Source organism: Phyllostomus discolor, chromosome 10 (genome assembly GCF_004126475.2).
Source record: "Phyllostomus discolor isolate MPI-MPIP mPhyDis1 chromosome 10, mPhyDis1.pri.v3, whole genome shotgun sequence".
Taxonomy (NCBI): Eukaryota; Metazoa; Chordata; class Mammalia; order Chiroptera; family Phyllostomidae; genus Phyllostomus; species Phyllostomus discolor.
The window spans coordinates 26,256,786-26,268,791 of NC_040912.2; the positions used below are offsets into that span (position 1 = coordinate 26,256,786).

The 12,006-nt window shown below is 39.6% G+C and overlaps 1 protein-coding gene across 3 annotated transcripts in view; it reads left to right on the forward strand.

Moving 5' to 3' along the window:
• COL28A1 (collagen type XXVIII alpha 1 chain) overlaps window positions 1–12,006 on the forward strand; it is a 154,155-nt gene that overhangs the window by 56,804 nt on the left and 85,345 nt on the right. For all 3 annotated transcript variants that reach the window (XM_036010297.1, XM_036010298.1, XM_036010296.1), the window contains 4 exons: window positions 248–316; window positions 3,298–3,366; window positions 7,887–7,955; window positions 8,963–9,031. In XM_036010297.1, coding sequence (XP_035866190.1) covers window positions 248–316; window positions 3,298–3,366; window positions 7,887–7,955; window positions 8,963–9,031 — 276 coding nt within the window. The remainder of the gene's footprint in view (window positions 1–247; window positions 317–3,297; window positions 3,367–7,886; window positions 7,956–8,962; window positions 9,032–12,006) is intronic.

Consider the following 12,006-nt stretch of genomic DNA (forward strand, 5'->3'; position numbering starts at 1 on the left):
CATCTCCAGATATTTCTGGTTATAGAGGAATATAGCTCTTTTCTAACTTCAGTGATATTGCATACGTGTTCTGCTGAGACAAAGTCCTTCCTATAAGGCAAAATATTTTTTTGCAAGTTTCAAATCTTGGAGTCCATTACAATTACCCATTTGCAGTGATCAGTGAATCTGGTTGCTTTGAATGCTTTAACCATTTTAAAATTCTGATTTTTATTAGTGCACTGATGTCTCTCCCATATACTTTCAGGGTGAAAAAGGTTCTGAAGGACCAATTGGCCCACAAGGATTACAAGGCCTGTCAATCAAAGGGGACAAGGTACTAAAAATAGGGCATATAATAGAAGAGATGCCAAGAAAGTTATTTTTAAAATGTTTCATTATGTATGTACATTTATGAACTGCACACAACCTGACAACCATACCACATGCGGGCCATGGGGTCAACTTAATTCTAAATTACGTATATGCAAGGTATCTTAGTGTATAGGATGAATTGTGATCTGGAAATTCCAAAATTGTATATTTATAGTAATGTCTCATTTATTTAAGTCCTGATTTCCAGTCCCCCTATCTCCAGCCAAGCAGCTTTGAAGCCGAACATTAGCAAAAGAGACCTCTGCTTAGTAAAGAAAACAGCTGTTAAAAAACATGACCTGACCTCATTACAGAGGCATATATCCACCCTTAGCTGCCCACTCAAAAATCTCACCTTAAAACAGGCGAACAAGAGATGGGTAATTTAAGAACACCAGCACTCATGCCCCCCAGCAAGGATCAACAGAAATCCGCCTATTGTTGAACAAATTTAGGATTATTGACTCACTGCAGTGGGAGACCACATCCCACGAGGAACCTATTTCAATGCAGGAAGAAGATGAAAGATTTTTTTTTCATAGGATTTGGGCTTATATTAGGCGATTTGGGCATGTATTAGGTGAAGTGGATGCTATAGGGAAGTGAGGGTAATTTTAAGTTTGGGCATTTTAATGAATCTTATCTAGAAGGGGAGAGCCAGGCTTAGTTGTAATTGGTAAACACGTAGCACATACTCATTTTAGCCAGGATAGGAGAACGTCTGGTCATTTTTGAGGGGGTTGGACATTGTTTTCTGTTTTTGTCTGTGCTCAGACATAACTACAGCGAGGTCTTGCTTTTGTCCTGCTTGCTTCGTTGCACAGAATGGCCATGTCTGACATTGGTGTTCTGCGACATTTTTTATGTTCAACACCATGGCCTACCTGGCATAACTTTCTTCTTTCTTATTAGTTACTTGTTTTCTTTAAAACAGTTGTGAATTACTATACCCAGACTCAAAGTAGGGGTGAAGCCAGTGATAGTAGCTACTGGAGGCTAAGGCCCTAAATACCAGTGGGAAGGGAAAGCCACCAGAGGGGGAAAGGGTAAAAAATGTACAAGAAACAGAGACCTCATAAATATGGAGTCATTTATACATCAACCTCTGAGCATATCATTATATTATATATTGTATTAGGATAATGAATGATATTCAAGATTATCTTAGGTATTGTGTTTCTAACTTGAATTACTTATTTCTTTTATTTATTAGTAGCTGTCTCTTCTGGGAATCTGTATTTTAAATAGCAGAGATAGTGGTAAATAGTGAGTTATATAAATTTTAGGTATAGTATAATTCTTGGTTGTAACTTCAGTTCTAAAATACTCTGAAAATATGTAAGATGCTCTTTCTTCCTTTGGAGCAGTGCAAATTGAGTACAACTGAACTTTTTTTTCCCAGTGTGTTCAGTAAATTAACTTTTTAAGGTACTGATGACATTGCATTTTTTATTTTCACACCTGGAGTTCATGCAAAGAAAACACATCAAAATATTAGGACATTTTCGCAGAGTAATTGCAAAGCTTTCACCTGCTGTTCCCTTATTAATTCACACCGACTCCCTTTTCCCTCCCCCCTTTCTTCCTTTTCTGTTCTTATATACATTAAATTCACAGACTTTGCTGTCTGTGCTTCAAGTGGTAAGATAAATACATCTATGTTAAGGGCTCTCAAATACATATAATTGGTACAAAAAAGGGAGTGGTTTTGGTATAGATATTTAAATGTAGATAACAATGCACAAAAGACCCCTCTCATGGGCATATTGGATATTTGCAGGATAGTGGTTATGAGTTGGGTCCTGCAGCCAGCAAGAGTGGACTTGAACCTTGCCTCCGCCATCTAACAACTGTTGTGTGGGTGTTCCTCAGCCTGGTCTGGAAACCGGGAATGCCTGCTTTCAGAGGGTTGTTGTGAGGATTCAATGAGATGAAGCATGGAAAGCATTTAGCACAGCACCTGCCACAGGATGAGCACTCAAGTTATGAATCGGAAGGATCTAGTCCTGAATTAGGACTTAACTCCATTACATTTTCCTTCCGTGATATTTACTTAGACCGGAGACTGATACAAAGTGAAACGTTAAAAAGCATATTCCAGGGCATGTTTTAGTGACAGGTCCAATATACTTTTTAATATTGCATGAAGTATAATCTGTCGATATACTTCCATTCATAGAAATATGTTTGGCCGAGGCATTGGCACACTACGGGGCTGGCTGCCTGTTTTTGTAAACACAGTGTCATTAGAACACAGGTTCATCCGCTCACTCATGGACGGTCTGCGGCTGCTTTCATGCTGCCAAAGCTGCAATCAGTAGTTACGAAAGAGACCTTATTATACCCGCTGGCATAGAATATTGGATGGCAGACACAAAGAATGGATGAATGATGTTGCTTTTCTTAGTGATAACATTCATTTTGTTTCCCAAGTTTATTTCATGGAAGGGACAAGTAGCGTTCTTCAATTTTATTGTATTTAACTTAATTTCTTAATTTTCAAAATACATCTTTAGTAAGATTTGAAGGGAAAAGGTATTTAGAAAATTTTAAAACATTTTTCTTCACTTTCTTTCCCAAATCCTAATTTCCTTGTACTCTCTGAATGTTATACTCTTAAATATTTCTGTTATAATCTGAGCAGAAAATATTTGTGTCATTATAATAACCACTCAGGAAATTTTGGTTCTTGTGAGAAAAATGACCGATAAATATACACTGGTGCAAATTCTCACAAATTTAGACTAAACAGTAAAAGCACCATTAACTATTCTGGCAAATTTGAGCTGAACTGCTTAAAAGGAATGGAGTTTGCTAACTCTCCATGTTGAACTTTTATATGATGTAAAGATAGGTTTTAATCTAGCATAATTCCAGAGTAGCAAAGTGTGAAGGAATAAAGCTTCACTTTATGGCTATATGTTTGACTTATTTTCTATACAGGGGGACTTGGGACCTGTGGGACCCCAAGGACCAACGGGCATGCCTGGAATCGGGAGTCCAGGGGAACAGGTAATCGATGCTTTCGCCCTTTCCCTACGGCACAGAATAACCAGCCCAATCCTACTGTTCAATGAAGGCCAGTCTTGCAAACATCAATGAGTATATTTGATAGTCAAACTGCAATGGAATTCACATCCAAAGTGAGTGTAGGGAAGAATAAGATGGTTTCATGAGATCCATATTTTTAGAACTTCCAAGACTTAAGATAAATAGTGTGTTTCTTGGTTCTTTAACATTTTTGTTTTTATATGCTCACTTGAGGACATGCTTTACTGAATTTAGAGAGAGGGGAAGGAAGGGAGAGAGGGAAAGAGAGAAACAGCAACATGAGAGAAACATCGATTGGTTGCCTCTCCCACTTACTCACCCCAACAGGGGACCTGAACCGATTACCCAGCCACGTGATCTTACCTGGAATCGAACCTGTGACCTTTCTGCTGACAGGTGATGCTCCAACCAGCTGAGCCACACTGGCCAGGGCTTGGTGCTGTAACTTTTAGCATTAAAGCCTAATTAATAGCATAAGGGTTTTGGGATAATATTTTATATTTTTAGCATCCCTTTGAGGCAACAGTTTATTTACCTTTTGGTTTGTGTGTTTATTTTTTTCCCTTCTCAGCTTTGAGAATGATTAAATCCCACTTTCTTCCAATGCCAGTAGGGTAGTACTTCTCACCCCCTAGCCATGGAACAACCTAAAAAAGTATTAAATTTAAAACAAGGTCCAAGAATCAGAAGTAACTGCTCCATTTTAGGGGACATGATTCTTGAAGAGACGTAAGGCACAAACAGAGTTTATAAATGACGTTTGGCCCTTTTTGGTTAGAAGAAAAATTTCTCACCTGGTCTCTACATTCATGCCTGAAATCACTTCCCACATCTGACCAGAGCTAGTAGAAAGCTGGGTACGCCTTGTTAGAGCTAAGTGATATGAAGGTAACATAACAGTACTATCTACGGGTGTTGTTGACCATGTGCTTTTACCCACAATTTTCATTTAATCAAGTGACCAGTAAATCCAAACTTATATCCAACACCCTCCTGCATAGAAAATGACAACCCTCCATTTGATTAAAATTTATGGTTAAGGTTTGAATTATTCTGTTGCTTAGAGAATGAACAGTAGCTCCTTTATCTAGGATAGTGGGAGAAGAAAAGCATTAAAGAAAAATGAAATAATTTTTCATTTGGTTTTTTGTTGCCATTAACTTTGAGTTTATTTCTAACCATCTTCTAATTAATTAGTATATTTTTTATTGTTGTTAATCCAAGCAACAGCAAAATTGGAGTTATTTCTTTTCCTTTTCCTTGGTAGAGGACCTAGTGTTAAAAATTAGAAGGATTAAGGGGCAAGAGAAGCCAAAAAAATGTGTCAGTAAATATTTAGATGATAATTAAGAGCTGGATACTTGGACTATGTATGGGTTGACTATGTGACCACACATTCTCAAGTGTTGTAGTTTATTTGCTCACTTTCCGATCCCAGAAGTGGCTGGACAGCACTGTCACATCCTGGGTTGGCAGTGTTTTTGGTGCTGAGTCACCACTCTAAGGCTGAAACTGAGGTTCAAAGACAACCGGTCTGTCCAGATGGCCTGTGGATTCTGGACCTCCCACCTGCAGCTTCCTGTTGCCTCCAATGCTGGTTCTTCCCGGAGGTGGTTTTCCCTCGGCTTAAAAACGCCCTCAAACCTCCTTGACTTTTGTTTTCTCATCCCCTCTGTTCTCTTCCAAGAGAAAAACACTTTTAAGCTGGACGTTTCCGCGTGGAGCTGAGCCCTATCGGATGGGAGACTGAATGGAATGTGCCATTTGTAAACTCCTCTGAACAAGAAAAAAATCTGTTTATCCTTCTAAGACAAATGATCTAAAATCTACTTAAATTTAACCTTAATCCATGCAGTTATTCATTTTTCTTCTTATCCTTAATTTAACATGTTTATCCATTGAATTCCTGATATTTTAGGTATTCCTATTTCTCTCGCAGAAGTGAATTTTCTCATTCATCTATTTTTGAGGAAACTTCTGTTTCCATTCCAGCAACAAGTATATAATACCCTGCAGATTTTCATTAAATATTTGGAGACTTGACAACCTCCAATCTTTTCTTTTTAATTCTCACCTAAGGAAAAGTTTATTGATTTTAGAGAGAAAGAGGGAGAAGGGAGAGTGAGACACAGAGACCAGTGAGAGAAGAGAGAAACATCAGTCGGTTGCCTTCCATACATGCCTCCACCAGGGATCAAACTCACAACCTAGGTATGTGCCCTTGACCAGGAATCAAACCTATAACTTTTGGTGTACAGGACAATGCTCCAAACAACCGAACCACCTGGCCAGGGCAACAACCTCAAATGTTATAAAATAAACGAGAATATAAATAACCACATATACATGTGTAGGCACATATAGGCACATCCCTTTGATTTTTTTGGTTCCTTGTCCTATTGTATGCTACTTGGGTTAGGAAGGATTCCTTCTTATAAAGGTTCAGTGTTTCCAAGCTTGGCTTGCTTAAATTGTTCAGATTGCTTCATCTTTATAAACCAGAGAAAGGGAAATACTATTAGTAATTTTAAAATGAACAGCCATTGTATCATCTAGCTAGAGAAAGGGCCTAACGTTTATAATAAACATATTTCTGTAACTGCTATACATGTAGACATGGCTTGTGGGGTCTGAGCAAAACCAAATCTTAGTTTTTTTTCTCTTTTATCCCTTTAAAAATTTTTTTATTGGGGGAAGTTTCTTCTTTGTCCTACCACAAAAAGAAATTATCACCAGGCTATAGACTTTTCTTATTGTTTTTAGTTAATAGAAAGTTACAGGATCACTCCAAGCTGCAAATCCCTGGTTTAACTGTACAATAAAAACTCTCCAGTCACCATATAAATCTTCCCTTCCATCTTTGTTCACCTAGTGTGAGCTGCACAGAGAGCCTGCGGTCCACGGGAAGGAAAGGTGCTTCTCATCCCTCCCAGGCTGAGTCAGGGCTGGGAGGAGCGGAGGGGTACAGGGGTTCTTTGACACTGACACTCTTTCTTGTGGGGTCCTGCACTGGTCCCTGTGTTTGCCCCCCTTAGGATATGGATAAAGGACTCTCTTCCTCCAGCTATTTCTCCCCGCCAGCCTCTGCTTTTCTGGGGGTTTACTCTGTACCAACTCTTTTCGTTCGAGTTCCATTACTCTTCCAGGCCCTCTTGGATAGGCTTCAGAACAGCTCTGCGCCTACTGTCTCACACTTCAAGTGCATGTGGTCCACGGGAAAAACTCATGTGGCCTTTGCACAGACTCTGATGCTTGGGTGGATCCCGTCCCAGCCCTTGCTTGGCTATCACAGTCTGGTTAGCTTCCTCAGGCGCAAGTCAGACACTGGCCCCTGTGGGTGGAATAGGTGAAGGGATCAAGCACAAGAAAAACTCGTAGACACAGAAAACGGTGTGGTATTGCCAGAGGGAAAGTGGGGGTGGGGCAGGCAGAAGAGGATAAAAGGAGCAAATGGTGATGGAAGGGAATTCAACTGGGGTGGTGAACACACAATACAATACACAGATGATGTGTTATACAATTGTACACTTGAAGTTTATATAAATTTATTAACCAATAAATTCAATAAGAAGAGTTCTTAAAAATAAAATTTCATAATTGTTAAAAAAAATAAATTTCTCCAAGTAGTTTCATTGAAGTTCCCTTTGCAGAATGGGGTAAAGAGTGAAGCAACCTAAACCCTTCTCATTTTCTCCAGAGAAAGATCTTCATGGCTCCTTTGTCCAAAGAACAACTTTATAAATGCTGTCTCCTTTCCCTTTTTACACCTACAACACGAGTGAGAGGCAAATGTTCGAACATCTGTCAGTTTGCTGTCCACTGCCGATCGCTTCTAACAGCCTAGGTCAAACCTTCATTGTAACATCTTGACATGTACCCATCGGTACAGCCAGGGCACAGGTGTGCTCGCGTGTGATTGAGCGTGAAATGGGTTAACAAGGTGAAATGTCATTTATCTTACTCAGAACTCCAAGCTGCTGTGGCAGCTCTGTTCCTCAGGGCTTCAGGCTTCTTCATTATGGTTTGTCTGCCATCCTGAGGGTGCTTCCTCCTCCACATAATCCAAGAACAACACCACGTCTTCCCTTCATCCACTGGAGAGCGGGCGGACGGGAGGAGGAGGCATACCTCCACCTTTCACATGGACCAGAAATTACACACCTCACTTCCGCTCACATTCCAGTGGCCAGAATCCAGTCATATGGCAACACCTGGCTGCCGCAGGGCCTGGAACATGTGGCCTTTATTCTAGGCAGCCATGTAGGCTGGCTGAAATTTCTCTTCCCACAGGAGGGGAGAATGTATTTTATGATTCAACTAGCAGCCTCTGCTATCCCATCCAACTAATATAGAGTATTAGTAATTCATTATCACTTTAGAGGATTTGAAATATCATAATCACTTTAGAAGATTTAAAACTGCTCATTCATATTTCTTCCTATTTTTTCACTAATACTATTTTTTAAAATTTTATTTTAAAGGGAATCCAAGGTCCTATTGGTCCCCCTGGTCCACAAGGACCCCCAGGACAGGGATTACCTGGTTCCAAGGTAACGTTCTCAAGGAGAGAGGCGTTTAATATATCTATTGTCTACCTGCTGTTTTCTGGGCAGTGACCGGGCACGTGGAAGGCAGCAGCTGACATGAACTTAAAAATCAGAGATCTCTACTTAATGTAAAATATTACTGATGTTCTTAGTGGCTTAGAAACTGTAATGTATATCCTTTATGCTCATAGAAGCTTCTATTTACACAATCGTTATTTGCTGTTTTCCTTATTACTCTTACTTAGGAGGCCCTGCTCTAGCAGCTGCGCTAGTGATAGCAGCAGGGACCACACGTGGTTGCGTGGCCCCCGGGCAGACTCATTCTCGTTCTCACCAGCAGGTCCTACCTCTAAAACATTTAGCGAAACATGTGGAGTCAGAAATGACCCCACAAATAAACGTTTTCTCTAAATTTAGGAATCAATTTACCTCCTAAGTTAGGAGGTATTATTTCACCCTCGGGGAGAGGTATGGTTGTCTCATTAGCTGTCCTTCACGTTGCTTCAGGGAATCGCCAATCGTTGTTCAATAAGTAAATCCTTCTCTGAGAGGTCTCACCGTCAGGCATACTCCTTTACGATTCCCGTGTGAGAAGCACCTCAGTGGAACACTGTTACTGTCCTTGAGATTTCTGCTTTGGGGCACATCATTGAACGCTCAGGCTATTGTCTCTGGTCATGATGCTGCCCTTGATCATCAGTCGTCTTGGCTTCTCATGTGTTGGGGGCGGGGCGCAGGGGCTCCGTAAAGTCAATCTGAGTATGTTACATAGCTTGTATTTTAAGCCAGACCCTTGTACATGTACACATTCCAGATATGGTGGGGGAATATATATATATATATATATATATATATATATATTCCCCCATGTGTATATATATATCACATGAAACTCAATTTTTTCTTATTTGGTTGATATAAGACAGCTCTTAGGAGACCAAACACAGAAATATATTATTTTTATTTTCCTGACCTAATCAAATATCCTTCAAATACTCTTTCCATACCAGGGAGAAGTAGGCCAGATAGGACCTACAGGCCCTAGAGGACCAGTGGGGGTCGGAGTACAAGGCCCCAAGGTGAGTTGACTATGCTGCTCGGAAGCATTTAGATAATTTATGTAATATTATGTAAAGTTTCACTTATATCCAAATGGAATACAGATTATGTATGTGTCATCTGTTACTTTACAGAAGTATTTATTTAGAAAAGGGTCTGATACTCAGTGTAACTCTTATTGTTTAAAAAAACCCACAAAATTGGTTTATTTTAATGACTGCTGTTTGTTTCTTTTATGAATTTATTAGCATCAGAGGCCCTCTTTTTGGATAGAGTGGTTCTTTAAGAACATTATCACGTGCCATATTATAAGACAAAGACTCTAGTAGTTAGGATTTCAGTAAAGGTCACTTCCCTTCCTTTGTTTCATGGCTTCCCAAGCAATCCACTCCCTAGGCCTAAAGTAAGTCCAGTCCACTTCTGTTACCCAGTAATTTTATATCTCAGCACGCTGTGTTTTCCTTGCTTTTACCACTTACCTCAACTTGCGTTTAGTTTGCATGTTTTTTGAATTACTGTTGACCCTTGAACAAGGTGGAGCTTAGAGGTGCCAACACTCTGCAATAACTTCCGAGTCCCCCCAGAACAAGTCATCCCTTGGCATCTGTTGGGGGAGGGGTTCCAGGACCCCTGTAGACACCAAATTTTTGGAGGCTCAAGTCCCTCACATAAAATGGTGTAGAAGAATGCATACAGTTGGCTGCCCACACCCACGGATTCCCAACCACAGAGCAGTTTTGATCCACGGTTGGTTGAATCTGTGGATGCAAAACCCAGTGATGCAGAGGGCTGACTGTACGTTTATTAAAAAGATCTGCATGGAAGTGGACCCAGGCATTTCAAACCCGTACTGTTCAAGGGCCAACAGTACTTTTCATCTTACTGTACCCTCTAGCAGTGCACTCTCCAATACTGCAGCTACTAGCCACATGTGGTTACTGAGTGCTTAAAGTGTGGTTGGTATGAGCTGAAACGTCCTCCAAGTGTAGTGATATTCACACCAGATTACAATGCTTGGTACAGAAAAAGAATGTAAAATATGCCATTAATACATTTGTACACTGATTAAATATTGAAATGGTAATATTTCAGGTACAGTAAATAAAACCTATCAGAATTATTTTTACCTACTTCTTTTAACTGTATAAATGTGGCTGCTAGAAAATTAAAATTACATATAGATCTTGCTTTATATTTTTATTGGACATTGCTGCTCTTTTGGGGCAGGAACCTAGTTTCCTTCTTTTTATTAATTATTGAATCCCCAGCTTGAGGGACATGATAGATACTCAATAAATGCTGCTGAATAAATGAATGAATCCTTACTTCATGTTTCACAATTTCTATAACTTATCCTGAAAGCATATAGGGTCTGGTGAGCCACCCTAACCATTAAACTTCACCATTGTTCTCTGCCATTGTCATCATTCTTAAACACATTTGGTCATTAAAAGAAATTTAAGATGTAGGTCTAAGAAGAACATGCATGTTCCACATATATAAACATATAATTACAGGGGATAAAAAGTGTACTAACGTAGTAATAATTGTTGTCATTTGTTGAGTGGTTTTGATGTGCCATACAATGTGCTAAGTGCTAAATATGACATATGTCTATATATGGAGTGTATACATTTGTGCATGTGCATGTATGATGCCATAGAGTTGTCAGTTTCAGAGAGGCGATGTAGAGTAGAAAGGCTCAGTGGTTAGACTACCTAAGTTCAAATCCCAGTTTTGCCACTAACTGGATGTGCAATCTTAAGCTTCTCTTACTTTAAAAAATAAAATATTTCAAACATGCTACTGTATAGAATAATGAACAATACCCAACTATTCCATGACCCATATAGAATACAGTCATAATAAATTTTTAATGTTCTTTTTTTCAGATGTATTTTTTATTTCTTCTTTCTTTAAAAAAATTGTTCAAGTATGGTTGTCTCCAGTTTCCCACCACCACTCCTCCCTGACCCCCCATCCTCACTTCCCACCCTTGATCCCACCTCCCTTTGACTTTGTCCATGTGTCCTTTATACATGTTCCTTGATGACCCTTCCCCCCCCCCGCCCCATTATCCCCTCCTTCCTCCTCTCTGGTTACTGTCAGTTTGTTATTTATTTCAATGTCTCTGGTTATATTTTGCTTGTTTGTTCATTTTGTTGATTAGGTTTCACTTATAGGTGAGATCATATGGTATTTGCCTTTCACCGTCTGGCTTATTTCGCTTAGCATGATGCTCTCCAGATCCATCCATGCTGTCATGAAGGGTAGGAGCTCCTTTCTTTCTGCTGCATAGTATTTACATCATGTAAATGTACCACAGTTTTTTGATCCACTCATTTACTGATGGACACTTAGGCTGCTTCCAGCACTTGGCTATTGTAAATTGTGATGTTTTAATGTTCTTATATGCTAATTCTATCATATATCATTTTCTGGATCAGTTTCAATTGACTGATTTTTCTCAACACACAGGGCTGCATTTTCCAGCTTTTTTGAATGCCTGATAATTTTTGATTGGATGCCAACCATTGTGGATTTTACCCTTTTCTTGGGAGGGGGGTGCTGGATATTTTTGTATTCCTACTGATATTTTGGCTTTGTTCTTGGATGCTTTTTAAGTTACTTGAAAATAGTTTGAGCTTTGTGGTCTTGCTTTTAAGTTTTAGGAGGTAGGAAGGGCAGCATTTAGTCTAGGGTCCTCGCAAATCCTTTAAGTTGGTTGTTTCCTCTGGCCTTGGGTAGTTTCTTCACACCGTGCTGTATTGTATTCACCTGAATACTCCAGGGGGAAGCTCAGCAAATCATCGTTCTCTCCATGTGACTCCTTCCTTTTTGATAATCTATTCTGTGAATTTTTTTCACACCTGGCTACCTTGTCTCCTTAAACTTCTGAATTTTCTCTGGGTAGCTGTTCGCTGCACCATAACCAGGAAACTATTCAGGCAGTAAACTGGGGAATTTGAAACTTTTACTTTATTTGTTTCTCCTT